The 20,370-nt window shown below is 58.0% G+C and overlaps 1 protein-coding gene across 1 annotated transcript in view; it reads right to left on the bottom strand.

The window, feature by feature from the left end:
• LOC117639262 (CAP-Gly domain-containing linker protein 1-like) overlaps positions 1 to 20,370 on the bottom strand; it is a 28,598-nt gene that overhangs the window by 7,641 nt on the left and 587 nt on the right. The window contains 7 exon segments of the mRNA XM_034374754.1: positions 2,088 to 2,150; positions 3,077 to 3,199; positions 3,822 to 3,996; positions 4,194 to 4,779; positions 5,375 to 5,437; positions 6,187 to 6,261; positions 6,951 to 7,016. Coding sequence (XP_034230645.1) covers positions 2,088 to 2,150; positions 3,077 to 3,199; positions 3,822 to 3,996; positions 4,194 to 4,779; positions 5,375 to 5,437; positions 6,187 to 6,261; positions 6,951 to 7,016 — 1,151 coding nt within the window.

The raw sequence follows: 20,370 nt of genomic DNA, 5'->3' as shown, positions 1-20,370 counted from the left end.
TCAAAAAGGACTTCCCCTGGATTTGGCTCAGAGGCTATCGCACAAACTGGCGATAGGAAGAGTCCCATATTAGATTCTGTGTTTTGTTGTTTTCGTTCCATTCTTTTTGGATGTTTTTAGTACGCGTTTCATGCTAGATTTTTTGAGACTTTTTTCCAGATGCAATACTTCCCCCTCCCCCTTTTTTTCCTGGCGGTTCGAACGGCCCGCGGCGGCCTCATGTGTTATTCATGTCGCCCTTTCTCCGCAATGAATCGTCTGCGATGAGTGGCGCTACCAGTAGAGCGATCGCTACCCTACATTCCCCTACCCTACATTCTTCCTCTCTCTCTTTCAAAAGAGGCCCCACCCTTCCGGGCTCAATGCGGGGCAAATGGGCCGTGACTGCATAACTAATGTAATTGGGCATTGTCTTGCCCTGGTCCACCCAAGGACACTTAGACTTGCAGATGTTGCGCCCGGCGCACCGCGAGCAAAATCGCTTGGTAAACGGAATAGGCTTATTTGCAATGACGAGCGCCAAAATCGCGCCTCTCCAACGGATTCAGACATTTTATTTGGTTTATTTTTGACATACACCAGTTACACACACCTCCCTGTTGCCAGCTACACGTATTAATTTTGAACAAACATAGGATCTACTCACATCTACTCAATTAGTTTGTAACTACTAGGTACAACAGTAAGTCGATTAAATGTGCTACTCAAACGCTACATCCAAATGATCCCGACAAATCACCTTCTACACATTTCATGCACAAATACTACATTAACTATTGTCAGAAGTAGAGAGAAAATATGGTTTCCCCCAATCAAAACCTTAATTTCAAAAACTTGAGTAATGCATTGAATTGTTTGGTGTAAAACTGTAAGTTTTCCTTCAGCGTGTATTGAGGGAATAATTGGGGGAACTTTTTTGGTAGTGTTTTATTCAAACAAAAGAGGGTATTTACATAGTTATCACACAATGCTAAGCAAGCATTAGTTCAGTACAAAAACATTAGATTGAAAAAAATGGACGTATTTATCTTTAGTAATTCAACAAACATCAGACTATCGTTAGTACTAAAAAACAAACTAATAAATAAAAATGTTAATAAATAATAATAGTAAAAAATCAACAGCCAACAATGTCATAAAAGGGAACAGAATCTCTTAGGTACTTTTGAGGTTTATTTATACATTAATCATGATGAACCGTGCAACACTGCTTCCAAAGTTCGCCGGAGTCCAGCTCGGCGAAGATGCAAGCCGAGATCCCGCGGTGCCATTACTTACCTCCAACCAGTTTGGCACATGTTCAATAGTTTGTCAAAAGGGAGACAAAAACGAAGTGTCTCTGCATCGCCATGTGGTCCTTTCATACAGTGCAGCCACATTTGTTTAACAAGGAACAGTGGTGCTATACTCAAGATTGAAATAGTTATAAAACTAGTTTGCTGTTTTAAGGACTAGAGCAATTCCAACCCTAAGAGAAAAAAACTACAGGAGGTCACTTTGAGGTGTCACTTGAACACATGCGTTACATCTGATGTAACTGAATCAAAGTCTCGACGGAAAGGAAAAAAGATCTTCGGCATGGGCACGGCCTCTATAGAGCATTTGCATATCTGAAATCGGTCCTAGGCGGCGGTCTTAACGTGCAAAGTGCCGCGTCTCGAGGCGGGACGCAAGACGCAGTCGGAAGTGCCGCAGGTGGGCTGGGAGTGCCTGGGAGTGCCTCGGGAGTGCTTTCGAGAGAGTGCTGACCGGATGAGGGGCTACAGGCCTGGGTAGGCCTTTGGAAAGGCCTTTGGAAAGGCCTTTGGGAGAACGGACCGCGGCTACAGACATCAATAGCAATCCTCCCAATTGATGTCGTAGTTGTAGGAATAGGTGTAGTTGTAGTTGTTGTAGTTGTTGTTGTAGGAATCCTATACAGCACATATCAAAGACTACACATCGAGAAGGGATCACCTACCACCCGCATATACTACGTTGTTGTACAAAAAACACATACATTCTCAGAGACCCAGTCACACACAGACTCACGCACTCAGTCACACATGTACAGAAGACCCACGTCTTCACAGAGAGGGGACATTTACCTGGAGACCAGACCGAAGGGTTGAACTGGTCGGGGTGGATCGCAGGGCAGGAGAGGCGGTTTTCTGAAAAACACACACATGCAGGAAGGTTAGGGCACTCGGACACACACACACGCCACAGCCAAAAACAATTAATCTACTTAAATGACGTTCAACATTAGCAGGCAAAATTAAAAATAACATCACCGGCGAAAAAAAACAACAACAACAACAACAACAAAACATTGTAATGACAAATTAGACTAAGAGTATTAAATTAAAAGGTTAAAAATTAGCAGCCAGAGAAACCACGCAGCAGTTAGGGTATGGAAAAGTGAGTAGTGTCAGGTTGGTGAAAAGGGAAAGGATTGGGGTAAATGATCAAGTCAGTGTGTCAATTGAAAGCTACACTACAAAATTCCTTCAAGATCCAAGTCAGAAATCAAAAAAATCTACAAAATGGCGGATGAAGAAACTGAAGGTTGGTTAAACATTGCAGCAAAGAGATCGCATGAAACAACATATGATTAATATCCAATATTTTTTAAAAAAATAGATTAAAAATACAGAAAGAGAGAAGCCAAAAGAGCAGTTAAGGTTCCAACTGCCGGCTTACACGACGGGCATCCACCTAGTAAGCATGGCCGTTCAAACCGGCTAACGGGCTTCGGAGGAAGACCAGTTTGCCAACGAACTTGATGCAAGACTTTTAAGAGTGTCAGTTTTGGTGATCATGCCACAGCTCACGTGTAGCGCGTCCTCGCCCTTGGGGCGATTTCACTAAAGCTCAAGAGTCGATCAAAGGCCAAAAATGTAAAAGACAACAATCGACAAACTTTTTTTTTTCGGTGTGTCGTTCATTGGCTGAAGAGCAGCTGCATAGAGCGAGGCTGTACAGAAATCGCTGACGCAATCGCAACGGGGTGAAACACAAAATGAACTTGAGACAAGGGCTCAGCGAGGGAGCACAGAGAGCGCCAAGCGGCTGCTGCTGACACACTGGGACTTACGAGCAGGTGGGCGGTGCAGTTGCACGAACCGTGACTGGACCTCGAGGCGGCAAATTTGTATTTGGGGAGTGAATTTAGGTGGATGGTGCAATTGCACGATGTGGGGCATGACCCCAGCCAGTCCTATATGTAGTTAAAGACGGGAGGGAAAAAGAGAGAGGGCAATGATCACCAAAACAAAAACAAACTGGTTAGACCCCTTGGGTTTTAAAACAACAATGTTAATCAACTTCAGTGCATGCGAAAAAAAAAGAAAAGGAAAACCAACTCCAAGGCTTGAGGTGCCATGAGAAAGTGTTTGATTGGTCTGCGCTGCGGACGCCGCGGGGGAGAGCGCCTTGCATCACCCCAACACACGGCTGTTCGGCGGGACAGTCTACCTTGCCCCTGCGAGCTCCACGGCGAGCTCTGCGGACGCCGGGCTTTGTTTCGTCAGTGCGGTTGCGCTTGCACGCACAAATTGAGACATGACGATTTCGATTAAGAAGTAAGTGAACTAGTGCACAGCAACAAAGTTGTGCTTGACATCAATTTTCACACGAGTGACCCAATTTCGGGAGCACAGTTTTTCCCGGTTTTTCCTCCAAAAAGACACTGTGAAGTGGGAGTGGGACTGTGTAGTTGTGGTGTGTGTGCGTACTGGTGGCACCCTGGCTGGCGGCGCTCGCGGCGTTCGCCAGCCTACCTTGGTGGTGGCCGAGACCCCCATCTTGACCCTGGCGGCGGCCGTGCCGGCCGTACTCACGCCGCCAATGGAGGAGCGCGCCGAGACGATGGAGGAGAGGCTCTCCCTGCTGCCGTGCAGGCCGGGCCGGTGGTGCACCTTGCAGTTGGCCGTGGAGAGCCGCTTGGGCGCGGGGCTGCGGCTCACCTTGTGGGCGGGCGCGAACAACCCGAACTTGGGCTGGCAGTCGAAGTACCTGCGGGCGGGGCCTCGTCAGTACACAGTGTGCCGGAAGACCGGTGGAGCCGGCCAAAACTCTGAACGCGTTTTGAGCTCCAGAGTCGCTAAATGGGACTCGAACAGAACGTGTGACCCCACCAATGGATTGCTCTCCGCAGGAGGAGTCCGTTGGTGGGGTCACACGCTCGGCTCGAGTCCAAGGACAGGGCGTACCTGGTGCCGGCCACCGCGCCGTCGTTCTTGCCGATGGGCTCGTCCAGCTCCACGCCGCACCACTCGCCCGAGGCGAAGGCGGTGGGGCCCTTGTAGCGCAGGATGCCCGCCTTGGAGCCCGTCTGGCTGCTCATGACGATGACGCGCTCGCCCAGCTTGAGCTCGGCGCCGGCCAGGCTGCGCACGCTGCCCGTCGGCGACAGCGTGGGGGTGGGGGAGGCGGACTTGGGGGCGGCCTTGGGGGTGGCGGCCAGGCTGGGGGCGGTCTTGCGCGCCACGGGCGTCGTCGGGGACGTGAGCACGGAGGACGACAGGGCGGCGAGTGCCGACTCGGGCAGCGGGTAGCGCGTCAGCCGGGTGAGTCGCGAGAAGACGCCCTTCTTGGGCTCGCACTGGAAGTAGCGGACGCCGCCCACCGAGCCATCGTTCTTGCCGATGGCGTCGTCCAGCACCACGCCGGCCCACTCCCCGGGCGCGAACTGCGTGTCCCCGATGTACGCCAGGCGCCCCGGCTTGCTGCCGCCCACCCACACACGCTCGCCGATGATGAAGCTGTCCGTGTCCTCCGTCAGCACCGCGCTCGCGTCTGCAACACGGAACGCGGAGTCAGCGCCCAAGTCTGCGGCCAGCCCTCGGGCCAGCCGCCGTGTTAGTCGCACATTCCGTTAAAGGGTTTGGCGTAACGCCGCGATGGTGTTACAGTTAGGTAACCGAGACCATGCTGAAACACAGGGCTGTCGGAACGCAACGGACGGGTTAAAAGATTAACGTCGGGGCCGGATCAATGCTGACGGGCGTTACAAGTCAGGAACAGGAGCTTAGAGAGAGAACTTACACTTTTACATCAGCATGTCCATACACCACAACACGGACCCAGTTATTCACAACGCTTCCCAACACGTCCAAAAAACACATGCACGCACTCACAAACACACAAGCGCAAGTCACAATCCAGCATGCTCGGCGTGCTTCCACCACCGACACACCCACACACACACTTACGCATGCACGCACACACACGACATACCAGAAGGCGCGCTGCACATAGCGAGGCGCTACACACACAACCCGCGCCGCGGCCGCCCGCTCTCAGACTAGCCTGCAGCGCAGCGTGCTTGCAGTGTGCTGGCCGCAGTGTCTAGGACGGACCGCGGCGCGCGGCTAGCCGGGCTAGACTGTACCTGAGGCTCGACGCACCCCGGCCTCGCTGAGGCGACGGAAGTCCCATGCGCTCTCGGTGCCACCTGGTGTGCAGACAGTGCAAGCTATCAAGGCCTCCGCTCCAAGCGCGCTAGCCATCGGCTGCACCACACCATGCACTCCCCCCCCCCTCTTTCCCCCCGCCACGCCCATTCGCAAACACGAGAGGATCATTCCAAATTTTTACTCTATTGTTTTAGACGTTTTAGATTCAAGATAATTTTTTCACTCAACATTTCAAGATTATTTCTCTAGTTTTATTTTTAAAAAACCAGCGTTTTTTTTGTCTTTCAAAATTTTAAAATAGTTTATCTAATCTATTAAAAAACTGCTTTCTTTAGAGTACAATTGTTATACTTAATAAAAGTAAACAAGCTACATAACTCTTTTTTTTTTGGGTTGGTTGTGGCCAAGGGGTGGGGGCGCCACTACATTGCTACGAACGCAAAAGGAAATAACCGGTGCAATGAGCGTGAAACAGAAACTCAAAGCCACACAACAAACCAAGAGCAGCAAAGGCGTGACAAAACACACAAAAATTGTCAAAAAAATAATTTTGCCCAGTTTCTTCTTCACGGCAACTCACGCTGTTCGAGAAGTACAATCAAGCAATCAAGACATCTTAGTTTATTTTTTTTAATTGATCGAATGAGCACGAGTGCGAATTTCGAGACAATTGGCCACAAACTAAGAACACCGGTCGATTCGACCGTACTTTTCCAACAGGGCGGATCGCTGCAAGAAACCGCAGCCTCTTCGCGAGGCTGTACACTGTAACACTCGGCGTACTCACTGGAGGATCGTCTGTCGGAACTGCGCCGCCGGCCGGACAGGGCGGCGTAGGCATCGGCCACCGGGTCGTCTAGGTCTACAAGCACCAACACACACACAAACACACAACATGCTTAGTGCAACGTGCGAACCACTACACACAAAACAGAAACAGGAAGGTGCCATTGTCTACTCCCCCACATCAACCCAGTGCAAGACAACGCATGACAGCCCGACCCGGGTGCGACACAGTGCAAGTCGAGGAGGAGTACGACAGAGACAGAGCGACGAAAACGACTCTCGGAATCAGTCTGCAGGAGGTGGCGACGCGTGGCGACGCAAGCGGCCCCGGCAGGTAGGCATCCCATCCGACGCGCGGCTCGCCACGCTCCGCCACGCTCCGCCCACGCCGCCCAGTTCATGTGGAGCGGCAGCGCGGCTCCGCGTTAAGCACATCTCGGCCCGCGCGCCAACCCAACCCAAACAACAACACACACTGACAAAACCATAACCAATTTTTCTTTTCGAAAATTCGTCACTTTTTTGAAAAACATTTTTGCTGTCAAGAACTAAGACACTCTCTGTGGCTCGCTCTGTGGTCACATTCTTCAGAGGCCCAAGCGTAGATAAACAGAAGATGACCAAAATGCAATCAAACAGTCGGAATTCCATATAGTTTTTATTTTAATCGCTGCGAGGAAAAGAATGCACTAAAATGGAACTCGAAAAGCCAGGCCGGCCGAAAAGTGCGTGGGCCGCGAGGGCCTGCACTGCAAGTGCACTTACCTGAAAGCTTGGTGCCGCGCGCGAAGTCATCGCTCAGCTTGCGGATGGCGTTGGCCGTGGGGCCGTCTGGGCAACAGACAAAGCAGCGTCAAGCACTACACTACACCAAGCGAGAGAGAGAGGGGGGGAGGGAGAGAGAGAGAGAGAGAGAGAGAGAGAGAGAGAGAGAGGCAGAGTGGCCAAGCGGCAGACAGACAGACAGAGACATCAACGCGGGGGCGAGCCAGGTAAAGAGATCAAAACAAGCCCAGAAAGAAGAAGAGCAGTTGCTTGAAACAAAATTTGCGCCCCGGCTCCTTCTTTTTCGTCAGTCAGTGCGCCAAATACGGCTGCGCGATAGGGATAGCGATAGCCGTGGACGGGGGACACGACTGGCCCGAGGAGCAGGCCTTGCGTTTACACTAGGGGGAACCTCAGAAGCTGCGCTCAGGGTTTCTTTCTATTTTTTTTTTTTTTTTTGACACACCGACTAACGCGTTGGCCCAAAGGGTTGTCGGGGGGCGTCCCCGGCGGTCCCCGGGCAGGGCATGACTCCGAGCCGGGCAGCCCAGCCCAGGGGCAGCCTCTCGACGCGTCGCGAGCGGGCAAGGCACGTCACCTTGAGCCTACATCGACTGGCCGGGCGGAGGGAAGGGGGGGGGGCATCACTCTCGCGCAAAACCGCGGCGCGCATTTCCATGACAAACAGTCCAAAGGAAATCGACAACAAACGACGAGGAAAACCCCAACGAACGAGACGAGGCCGGAAAAGCGCTTTCCCGACCCACAGTGTGCAGGCAGGACAAACGAGGCAGCAGCAATTAGCGCCTCGCGTCCGTATTCGGAGCGAGATGGAGCCAATCACGAAGCGAGATGGAGCAAGGATCGTCTGCTACTCCCGAAAAAACAAAACAAATAATAATATTGACTCTCTGAACCAAGACAGCGGGCACTGTGTGTGCTCTTGTCATCTGCGCGCAATGGACCACTTGCAGTGATAAAACACAAAAACCAAGCCGTTCGACAGAAATCGAAACCGCAGGCAGACCGCCCATCACGCCGCGACGCAATATGTACGCGCATGTACACGCTCGTTGCGTACGCACTCGATACAACAACCAATCAGGATGTTGCTAAATTAATCGGGTCGTCTAAGGTCAGTAACGAGCGACCTTGCGCCGACTGGGATGGACTGCCATTAGTTGGTGTCGGTCAGCTACACTGCCAAGTTCGAGCTCTCGAAGGAAACACGGTGGCAACCCGCAGATTCCCCGACGGAATGTTTGGTTCATTCCTGTCCTTCTTCGTCGCTCTGTCTCTCTCGCACTCGCGGGGCGTCCGACCGGCGTGCGACAGAGACGGGGCGACACTGAACCAGACCACTACTGCGTAAAGAGCGAGACAAAGATTCGCGGGCCAGTGCCTCGCTGCTTTGGCTGCCACGCTGCTTCGCTATCGCGCCCGGCCCACCTCGCCTCTGCTTTTGGCGGCCACAAGGCTGGCACCAGCGTGGGAGAGGCAAATTTCAATCGCAAATATCTCTTTACATCGACTCATCCTCGATGTGGCAGAAGACGCCCCAGCCATCGGCTTCGGCCATCGGCTTCGGCCTCCCACTACACTGGGACCACGCACTTCGGGCTTAGAACCCCTTGGCCGCCTCGCCCAGCGCCCCGCCCAGAGTCCGCGTCCCGCCGTCCAATTTCAAGTTTACACGCAGCGTTTTGACGGCTGACTCGCCAGGAGAGGGACATGAAATAAAAACAGCGTCGTCCAACAAAGAAATAATTACATAAAAAAAATTAAAAAAATGTTTTAAGTGCAATTTTTTTACTTTTTTTTTTTTTCAAAAAATTTAGAGAGGAGACGCTACGCCCGGTCAGGAAGCCTCTGACCGTAGGCCACGCGGTGCGCTGGGGCGGCCCACGCCGCGTCCGCTTATCAGATGACACTGGATTAATCGTGGCACCAGGCCGTGGCGATTCGCAGCCAGATTAATCTATCTGGTCGCGGACAAGTAATTGTTGCGTCCCTAGCGCCGGACTTCACCCGACGGTCACCTTCCCTCATTTTCCCACAACTTTTCGTGTCATTTCCCGGACCATCCCTTTAACATAGGTCAGTTGGTAGTTTTTTTTTGCGAGTGGCGACAACAGCCGCATCAAAACAAATCAAACTTTTGTTTTGGATCGGGTGTATCAGCAGGCAAGCTGCCGCCGACGCCGGCCTGACGAGCCGACGGGGCCTCTTTGACTGACTGGCCGAGCTAATTCGTCCTCGCCGTGGACAGCCATGGGATGGGCCTGCTTCGCCTGCTTCGGCCTGCCTCGCACAATGGGTCGTACAGCTCGACCGCCGGGCAAACGCCTTGGGCGGCGGCGACGCGCACCGCGCAAAAAAAGAGATTCATTTCTTCCGCGAAACGGACATGGACTTAACCAGACAACAACAACAAAAAAAGGGAGCTACCGTAAAATAAAATTGTTTTTCTAGAACTTCCCACAGGAAAAGAGTCTGCACTTTGCGTCCTGAACGAAGTGACTGAGACAACAATAAACGAGAGCTAAAAACACTGTTCACTCTGGCGGTGTGCACTGTAACCGCGTCAGCTAAACGACCATCCCCAGACCGGACCGAAAGCATCCGCGCCACTGGCAGGCCACTGGCAGGCCACTGGGTGCGGCGCGGCGCCACCACACTCATTCCGTCGCGGCGTCTCTCTCTCACTCACGGGGGAAGCCGTCGAGGTGCGAGAGAGACGTGTTGCTGGTGGCAGGCTGGACGCGTGAAACGAGAAAACACCGAGTTTGGGCTGGTCAGGGGCGCCGGCCATGCCGGGCACTGGCAGTGTGTTGGTCTGCTGGCCGATGCGGCGCTCTGCAGGTGAGTCCAGTGGCTCCGGAAGCGCCTCGCGAGCCTCCAGTGAGGTCCGAGAACACCTCCAGTGCTTCCAGGAACTCCTCCATTGTGATTCAGAAACACCTCTGGTGCTTCCAGGAACACTTCCAGTGAGGTCCAGGAACACTTCCAGTGCCTCCAGGAACACCTCCAGTGAAGTCCAGGAACCCTCCAGTGAGGTCCAGAAGCACTTCCAGTGAGGTCCAAAAACCCTCCAGTGAGGTTCGGGAACACTTCGAGTGCCTCCAGGAACACCTCCACCGGAAGCGCCTAGGAGAATCGACTTGAAAAAGTCCCAACGAGCAGACTCTTAGCAGTGTGCTTCGGCCAGCTTGGCCGGGCCGGCCGCCGCGGGCAGACGCGGAAAAACTTGGCGGCGCGTCAAGAAGGCGCCAAAGTGAGGGAGAAAACTCATCTGGCCCACATTTTGGCATCGGCTCGCGCCAATCAAAGTGCCAGGATGCCGAGGGGCTCCTCTCCTCCGCGGTCCACGCGACGTCCACGCGACGTGCACTCGTCGCTCTGCCGGGTCGGGGCTTCCCTCCACGGCGGTACACTGGGAGCCCTCACCGCGGAACGTGACGACCCTGGTCCTGGAGGGCTTCCACATGGCTGGCTGGCTGGGCTGGCGGTCAAGCGGACTGGTTGGTCCCGGATGGTCCCGGACTGGCTGGACGCGCACGCCGGACTGCTGGCCGACCACTGGGCCACCAGCCACTGGGGCGTAACGAACCGGGGAGCGTCGCGGCGTCGCCGCGTCCCGGCGCCCCGCGGAGATGAGCCGAGCCGAGCCGAGCCGGGCCGGGCCGGGCGGAGCGGAGCCGAGCCGAGCCACGGGCCGTGCGAACGAGTGCTCTCGGGTGGGCGGCGCGAGCGCGGGCATGACGTCGTGGGGCGCGGCCCGCGCGGCGTGGAGCCACTAGAGGCACGCGCGGGGACATCATGTTGTTGCCGCTGCACTACGGGCGACGCTCCCGACGCCGGCACTGCCAAACACCACCCAGCGACAAGCAAGTCACTTGGGGCTTCCCCTCTTCGACGGCCAATTGTCTCCAGATTCAGAGACGCCGAATGCCACGAGCAGCGATGATGGATGATCGGAGGGGGAAACGGTAACCGAGTCCGGAGGGATCCACAAAGAAATCCAGGGGCAAGCCCATTGGGCAAGCCAGACTGTCGGTGCCACTGCACTGGTCTCTACGCGACGAGTACGCGGGGCGCTCGGTGGTCCAGAGAGTCCAACGCGGCACAATACACCGAGGGGGGGGGAGAAGGCATCAGCCAAGGATGACACACGCCGAGTCCTTGCCGCTCGCGCAGCTCGCGCCGTCGGCGTGCGGTCACCTCGTATGACACAATCACTTGGCGGGCAATAAATCCTCCCGCAGACGTATGCCGATTCGAAACGAAACAGTATTTCGGCCTCGACGGGGTCGTCTCGTCCGGCCGTGCGAAACCTCTCGGCGCGAACGCGCGAAATCCGACGGACTCCGCCCGCACAAAAGCGGCTACAGCGGCCGAGTCATTAGACACGGAGATATGAGAAACTGTCGTGCGCGAAGACGGCGGCGCGGCGGCCCACAGGTTTGTCAAACCGAGCGCCCAGATGGCGCAGCGTAATCTGAAATTGACTTACGACCCGGCCGGACAAAGTGTCGCGCACCAAAGTGATTCCTCAGTGTCTCCGTCTCTCTCGCACTCGCGGGGGTGGCCCGTGCGACAGAGACGGCGCGACGAATCGCACACTTTTATTTCCCGCTCTCCGTTTAGAGCGTGTGTGCGAACGGCGCCTCTCTCTGTCTCTCGAGGGGTCGCGCCGTCGCGCCGCGAGTGCGACAGAGAGAGACGAGCGGCTGCAGGTGGACAAATTGCGCGGTGGTCACGGTCCCGGTCGGCCCGGCATGGTCAAAACGAGCCGCCCCACAAGGACTGCCAAGCCCCCGGCACTATAAAACTCTAAAAACGGCCGAAAGCGACGACGGTGCGAAACGGCGAGGAGACAACGGAACGGCTTGAGAGCCGGCCCACAGTGGGCCAGAAGACCGGTGGTGGCGGTTTTGAGCTACAGAGTGTCCGTCCGCGTCCCTGAACTTGAACTTGATCTTGAGGCGCGCGCCGCCCGGGCGCCCTTGCCGCACGCACGTGCGTCGGGGTGTCATCCTCCTGGCGGTCAAGTTCCCGAGCCTCGCCCCTACATTGTGCAACATGACGTCACGCCGGGCGGGCCGGGCCTGGCCGGGCGGGGCCTAGCCTGAATATTTATGCCGACGCAGCTGCTGGGCGTCCCGTCTCGTCTCGTCACGTCACCACGCGTGGCGCGTACGTACCCGAAAGCAGGGGCCGTCGCACAGTCGAGGCGGCCAAAACTCTAAACGCGTTTTGAGCTCCAGAGTCGCTGAATGGGACTCGAACCGAGCGTGTGACCCCACCAATGGATAGCTCGTTCGGAGAGGAATGCGTTGGTGGGGTCACACGTTCGGTTCAAGTCCTATTTAGCGACTCTGGAGCTCGAAACGCGTTTAATTTCCACCACCTCCGCTGGTCTTCTGGCCCACTGTGCGACGTTTGAAAACGCCGAAAGGAAGACCTGGTCCGCGCGGCTAGGTCAAGCCAAAGTCAGGCTCGTTACTTCGTTACCGCCAAGCTTCCTCCAGGGGATGGAAAACTCTGCCGCGAGTGCGGAGGCGGCGTCGGCGGCGTCACGTTTCAAAAACTAAATAATGCCTCCGCCGCGCCGTGCCGTGCCGTGCCGTGCCGGGCAACGACTACAAACAACTAGGCTGTCACACCCAAACGGTGTTCCAGTGTAATTACAACGCCACGCGAAAGGAAGCAAAGCCAACCGACGGGCAGCCAGATCAGATCGGCCTTCGCCGGCCTCGCGACACACTCCGTCTCTCTCGCACTCACGCGCCCCGTGCCAACAGTGCGAGAGAGACAGCGACGAAAACGACCCTCGGAGTCAGTCTGCTATGACACGGCGCCCCAGGCGGCGGTGCAGGGCAAAAAAGTAACCAGCCGATTCGAACAGGATGGATATAACTCGCGGAAAAATCAACCAAATCAAACCAATTACTCAGTCGATTCGACCCAACTTTTTATTTTTTACAGCGTGGGGTCCCACGCCCCCAAATTACACGCGCAATGTCCCCGGACCAAATGCAAATGGGCAAAAGGCCGTAAAGCAGACGAAATCGTGCGCAGCTACTCATAGTCGCTGTTCGTCCCGGCATTGTCTCCCTGTTTTGGGCCCGGCAGACTGATTCCGAGAGTGGTTTTCGTCGCTCTGTCTCTCTCGCACCTGTAGGGGACGCCTATGAGTGCGAGAGAGACAGAGCGACGAAAAGCGACTCTCGGAATCAGTCTGCAGCGCCGCGCAGCGCCGCCCAGCGGGCCGCTCCAGCCTCAAAGTCTCCCGGAAGGCCGCGAAAACATAAAACGGAGATAACCAGCGTGGCTCCACTTTGTATGATGATTAGGCGGTGGTTCTGGCGACAGTCAGACGAGTCCAGAGGCCCACGCCAAGCAAGGGCTCAAACCGTACAATTTGACGCTATTTTGAAATGGAGTTCATCTTTTCAGTTTAAAAACCATAACAAATAGTTTGCCACTGTCATCAACCATCCAAAAAATTGAAACACTCTATTTTTCTCGGTAAAAATATGGATTTAAAATTAATCGCACGAATTCCAGAGAAAATTGAGCGACCGCGCCACCATGAGTGACAGTAGTGGCTTTCGGAGTGATCCATGAACTCCTGGTTCCAGTGTAGCTCCCGCGGCGCGCCGCGCTCGTGAAAAACAGTGACTGCGACCCAACGGCTCCACGACAACAGAAATCTTTCCGGCGAAGATAGCGATCTGCTGGGATTGAGCGAGCGACGTGTCTTCATTCGAGGCGTCTTTCCGGCGACTTGAAACCGATTTCGAGCCGCCCCCCTCGGGCAGCGCGTCGCACTCCAATAACACAGTCATCACCACGAGCGCGCCGTCTCTCTCGCGCTCACGGGGCGTCGCGTCGGGGGTGCGAGAGAGACGGCGGTACCGGCTGCGTGGCCAAGCCAGGCCAAGCATGACCGAACACAATGCATCATCATCAATGATCGGAACGACGCGTGCTGACCCGCCCAGCCCGTTAAAACGACAGCCAAAAATTAGAAACAATTTTCCTTTTTTAAAACTGTAAAACAAACTGTCTCAAACCATATGCCAAGCGAACCAGTCCGAAGAAAACGAGATCGATTTATCTCGGTGGGGCAATAAGGGACAGAACAGATCCCGGCCGCGTTCGGACGTTGCACTGATTTGTTTTCGTCTCCGACTCCCGGACTGACAGGACGGGGCCTAAGGACCTCCGCGAAGCGAGGCGAAGCGAGGCGAAGCAGGGCGAGGCGTCGATGCATTGTCCGCAAGGCGGTGACCGCCGTGGTGACCGCCGTGGTGACCGCCGTGCACACTAAATTCTTATGGACTTTTTTATGCATAGTTTGGCATGCACAGATACGTCCATACGTTATGTATAATATTATGCATCACTGTGTACATTTTATGCAGGAAGATGCATAAAATGTACACAGTGATGCATATTTTATACATACCTTATGGACGTTCTGAGCATCATACATGCATAAAACATGCGTTCTTATGCATTAAAAGTCCTAGAATTTAGTGTGTGGTGACCGCCGTGGTGACCAGCGTCCATGCAGCACAAGGCTGTCATCGACGCGTCACCGCTCCGAATGTGAGACGCTTTCGGACGGACGGACGGACAGACAGACAGACAGACAAGTCGGCCCACACGAACACACAGGCGAGGCGACACCGCGCGCGACAGGACAGGACGACTGTCACCTCCGCATTTGAAACCAGCTTAGCTCCCAAATCAACTCGGCGCGTCCAAATAAATCAAAGCGCCGTTTACCTTCTCCGCGGACCGAGAGTCGCTCGCTCTGTCACTCGCACCTGCAGGGGGCCCCCCGTGAGTGCGAGAGAGACAGACTCTCGGAATGAGTCTGCTTGTGGGTCATTTTTCTCGCGCGCTTTCAGCAAACGCGGCGCACGCTGGGAGAGGTTAGGTTGCACAACGCGGCGGTGCGGCGGTGCACTGTAGGGGGACGCGACGCGCAAAAGACGCACAGACGCACCGCGACGCGAGGCGGGAAGGCAGAGGTCGTAGCTCAACGCCCCCGGACTCCCCGGACCGGAGAGACGACGGGCAGGACGGCGAGCCTGGCTGGAGTGGAGCGCAGTGGAGTGGAGTGCGCACTTCCGGACCTTTCTCTCGAAACCCGCAAACCGAACCGAACCGGGCAGAGAGACGGTGACGGTGCAAGCTGTCGTTTTAAAAAAGGGAAAAAAATGACGAGAAAAATAATTTAATTAGTGCAATGATGTTGTCACCGCCACAGCCATACGGGGTGCTACTAAGGTTTCCTCCAGCACCCACCTCACCTACACACACACACAGACACGCGTCGCGAATGTGGGGCAGTCCATCTCACATTGCAGAAGACAGGTGGCGGCGTGGCGGCCCCGCGTCGGCGAGGCCGGTCCAAGGACACGAACGCGGTGGAACACGGTGGAACACGCGGACGGACGCAAAGGAAGGAAGGACGGGTCCGGAAACGCGCCGCCGCGTCCCTCGCCCGTCCTTCGGTCCTTGTTTATGGCGGCGGGGCCGAACGGGAGCAGCGAGGAGCCGCCGGCCCCGCCGCTCGGACGCAGCCAGCCCCCGTCGCCAGGCTGGCCGACAAGCAGAACGAGCAGACTGAGAGCCGTCGCTCTGTCTCTCTCGCACCTGTACGGGACGCCCCTCGAGTGCGAGAGAGACAGAGCGACGAAAAAGACTCAGTTTGCTGCGGCAGGACCGCCGCCATTTGTCACTTCTCCGTTTCCGCCGCGGACGGCGTCCACCTGTGCAGCGGGCAGCAGTGCAGGCGACCGATTTCGGAGATCGTTAGAGGGAGGTTTCCGTCCTCGACCAATCAGAGGCCGCCATTGTAACTCCCACTAGTGGCCCACGGCCCGAAACCTCCCTCCGCCTGTCTTCGGAATCAGTCGGCAGGCCGGCGGAAACGCCGCCGAAGTCTGTTGACACGCGGCCGCGAAACGAACCGCGAGCCTCCCCGCGCCCCGCGCACGCCGTGCACGCTGTGGGCATGCAGCGGGGCGGGGAGGCGGCGGCTTGCCTGGACCCTCTGGAGGCAGGACCGCCGGCCAGTGACCCCGCCGCCGCGGCCTGCACCGCCAATCTGCCGCCTGCATCCGACAGAGGGAGGGACAGAGAGAAAGCGAAATGCACAAGTGAATCAATTAATTTGGCCGGTGCGTGTGTGTACCAGCCCAGTCGAGTGGAACCAGAGGGATGAGTACAGCTCCAGGATTAGTGCGTCCTTCAGAAATCGAAGCCGCCTGGTAGGCGGGCCAGAAACCGAAGCAACACACACGCAGTCCATCGCCCTTTACGATGAGTTTCTGAAGTGACTCGAGAGTCCTTGGGGTGTTTTATGGTGCGGAGGGAAGTTGGGCGGAAGACTGCCCGACCGGGAAAGCGAAGAGCGAGGCGACCGCGAGATTTAAATTGACAGATCGTCGCAGGCTGCAGCGAAAAGAGCAAAGCGCACGCACCGACCGCGCTTGGCGTGCGCCGCGGCCTTCCCGTCTCTCTCTCTCTCTCTCTCTCTCTCTCTCTCTCTCTCTCTCTCTCTCTCTCTCTCTCTCTCTCTCTCTCTCTCTCACGTGGGAGTGTCGCCAAACACGCCACACTGTCAGCGCCGCATCGACTCCCTTCATTATTCCCCCGTTACGGCGTGGGGTGGACGCGCCGCCGCGCGAGTGCGACGGAGACGGCGACACTCCTCGGAACCCGGCCGCTGGATAACGGCGCTCGGATTTCAATCCGCGATTCCGCCACCGAGCAGTGCCTTTGTCGCGCCGTCTCCGTCGCACTCGCGGGGCGTCGCGGGGGTGCGAGAGAGACAGCGCGGCGTGGGCGGGGCGGGCGACACGAAGCACGCCGCGGCACGCGCCGACGTCCGGCTCTGCTCTCGCCAAGCCGCGAAGGGAGCCCCGCGAGTTCGAATTTGGCGCGTCACGCGAGGCCGCCGTTGGCCCGCCAATCGGATCACGCAGGCCGGGCCGCGCCCCGCTGCCGAAAAAGGCGACGGCCGCGGGGAGCGGCGGTACCGGTATTCGAACCCGGGCCAGTGCCGGTGGCACGACGCGAACGAGCAGCGCGGTGTAGCTGGGAGCGTTCACGCCGCGCGGCCCGGCCGTCGGCCCGGCGGCGACCCTCCGCCCGAGGCGAGCGCCTGTGAAGTCGGGGGTAGGCCACCACGCGAGGCAGCGGGGCCCGGCGGGCTGGCCCACCCCGCGGACCGCAGGCTGAACCTGGCTGAACCCCAGTGGCTGTCTCGCTCGCACTCACGGCCGGGGCCGGGCGTCCCGCGGGGAAGAGAGAGACAGAATTAATCTCGACGTGGCAGCGCGAGGCGCGGCTCGATTCGGGAATCGCGACAGGTGGTCCACACCGCGCCGCGCCACGCCTCGTGAGTCACTGACCATCACCCACAACAACAACGCCGTCTTGGTCCAGGCTGCTTCCGGGGCCGCGAGAGCAGCTTCCAACGGGGCCCCGCCGAGCTCGTCGTCGAGGGACGCGGCCCGCCGATACGCAAGCACAGGCGTGGGCGGGCATTCGTCACAAGTCTATGCAGCTCCGGCAAACAGGCCAGCCAACTGCGCCACTCTGCGGACGCTTGCGGAACCTGGCGGCGTTTCTGCCTCAGCAGCCCCGGGTACGTTCGGTAGTCAACACGGCAAGCCACGGCGCGGAGCAGCGGACGCCCACCAACAACAGCGAGCATCGGCCGACGACGACGACGTTGCAGTGCTGGACAGCGACGCGGCCAAACAGCGACACGATGCACACCGCGGCGACAGTTTGACAACAAGGCGCGGGCTTACCGGAGGGCGTGCAGAAGGGCGTACCGAAGGCGTACCGGAGGGCGTACCGAGGGTGCGGGTGTACGCAGGGCGCGGAGGGCGTACCGGAGGGGGTACTGGCAGGCGTGCCGGAGGGCGTACCGAGGGGCGTACCGGAGGGCGTACCGAGGGCGTACCGAGGGCGTACCTGAATGCGCCCAGAGGTCCATGGCTGGGTGTGGATGGGCGGCTGGCCGATCGGTCCGTCCGTGCGCGTCGCTCAGCGTCGCTGCGCTGGGCACCGTATGCCATGCCTCCAGTCCATGGGGAGCCATGGGGCCCACCGCGCCGGGCAGACCGAGCTGGCGGCCGGCAGCTGGCAGCCAGCCCTCGCAGCCAGCCCCGCGCCCCGCCCCGCCCCGCGCCCACCGCGGCTGCAGCCCACACAACCGCGCCGGCGTCTCGCTCCCGCCCGTGGCCACCTTGGCCGTGCCGGTGGAGGACGGCACCGCGCTCCGCGGCACCGCGGCCCGGCCGGCGCTACAGCGGCAGACGGAAGCCCAGAGGGAGAGGGGGTCCTGGGGGAGACGCGCACATCGGCGCCTATCTGTGCCGGAAAAGCCGGTCCGGTATGCGAGCTATGCGAGGCAGGGTTCAGGGGCGGGTCGGCCGCCAACGCCGCGAAAAAAGGTGGCCGCTCCGTGTCGACTTGGCCGAAATGACGAGCCTTGCGGCGTCGATGCGTCGCTCCAGGGAGTGGAGCTGCAGGCCGTGCTGCACCGCCACCACCGCGTCGCGCCGCACTCCCTCGATGCCCTCAACCTGCTGACCGCGTCGCACCTCTGGTCTGCAGCAGCCGGTGGCGCCTCGTCGCCCTGTCTCTCTCGCACCCTCGCGGCACGCCCCCAGGGTGCGAGAGAGACGGAGCGACGGGAGCGCGGTCCGGAAGCAGCCCCAGCAGGCGGCGCGCCGCGGCGCCAGGTCGGGAACAATGCCTTCCCAAAGGGGGCGCGGGCGCGGTACCTGTCACTCACTCTCACTCTCGCAGGGCAAACAACAACACGGCGTGCGCGAGAGGAGCGATTAACGCGCGATTAACCACTACACTGCAAGCGCGGCGTGGCGGTGCACTGGGCATTGCACTGGTGCAGCGAGGGGGCGCTAACCGCGAACCGCGGCACCCTATCGCGTGTCCGAGTCCGTTTCCGGACCCTAACCCCCGGCAGCCTCACTCTGGGCAGCCACGATGTCTCTCTCGCACTCGCGGGGCGTCCCCTGGGCGTGCGAGAGAGACAGAGCGACTCTCGCACACACTGTCTCTAAATTCATTAAATTCATGAGCCGGGCGGTGCGCGCATAATCACGGACCGCCGGCCAAATCGGCCGTCCGCCGCGGGCAGCCCGGCCCGCCGTGCCAGTACACTGCCAGACGGAAAACCAATCAAACTGGGAAAAAAACCCATGACCTTTTTTCCCGGCGATTTATCAAGTTAAACATCCGCCATTTCAAAAAGACATAAACAGGCGCTCCGAAAGTTCATCCCGAAAAGAGACGAGCGCCGACGACGACTCCAGTTCGCGTCAATCAAACACGGAGTGGCTTCCTCTGCGGACTCTAGACACTCCGGACGGCAATAATCACATGGCGGCGTGGGCCCACGCCCCGCCCCGCCCCGCCGCGAACCCCGAGTCGGTCCAGTCCAGTCCCAGCAGCGCCACGGAATTCCAGGGCTCTGGCGGTACGGTAATGCCTTTGCCTACACTACTGGCGACAGTTACAACGCGCGGACCCATTTGGCGTGCGTCGGCTCTCTCGCGGCGCCACTGCAAAAAAAGGTCTCTTTTCTTTCAAGTCGAAAACCAACAGCGCCGGCAGCGTAGCGGCGCGTGCGCGTGCGAGGCTCGCGCCGAGAGCGGCACGCGCGCCGCTTCGGTGATTGCGCTATAGATTGAGAGACGACCGCGGCGTGCGCGAGCGTGCGCAAAACAGCGTCCGCCCACGCGGCACGCGCGGCTCGAGGGTCTTCTAGCCGGCACGCTCGAACAGTCGTTCCGATCCTTCCGCTGCTCTTCTGTCTCTGTCGCACTCGAGCGGCGTGCCGTCGGGGTGCGAGAGAGACAGAGCGACGACGTATACAATTCGGGTGAATCGCTCGCTTTGCATTTTCCGGGAAGGCGCGGCCCGATTGCGAACAGTGCTTTCGATAGATCGACGCTCCGCCTCCGTCGCGCACACGGGTGCGAGGAGGACAGCGACGGAGCGCCGCTCGGGGCCGTGACGCCGCGGCACGCGCGATGGGAGGCCTACCTCCGGGCGGACAGTCCGCGGCCCGCGCAGGGAGGGACTTCCCTCCAGGCCCGTCCGGGCCGCCGCACCTTCGGCCAATCGGATCTTCGCTCGAGTCCATCCACTCGCCGCAACGGATTCCACCCGCACTGACTCAAGGAAAAGGGGCGAAACTCGACGCAAGCGGGACAAGCAGAGAAAGAAAGACGGAGGAAAAAGAAAATGCAGGCGGTCCGAGCGCGCCTTGCTCGGCGCACCGCGCACGGCGCACGAGGCATGCAATGCAGGACAAGCGCCATCAAGCGATAAGCAGCAGTAAAAGCCAAGAATAGCG

The sequence above is a fragment of the Thrips palmi genome, unplaced genomic scaffold, assembly GCF_012932325.1.
Source record: "Thrips palmi isolate BJ-2018 unplaced genomic scaffold, TpBJ-2018v1 HiC_scaffold_11, whole genome shotgun sequence".
NCBI lineage: Eukaryota > Metazoa > Arthropoda > Insecta > Thysanoptera > Thripidae > Thrips > Thrips palmi.
The sequence above is the reverse complement of the archived record's forward strand: the minus strand, read 5'-3'. Positions and strand labels throughout refer to the sequence as shown.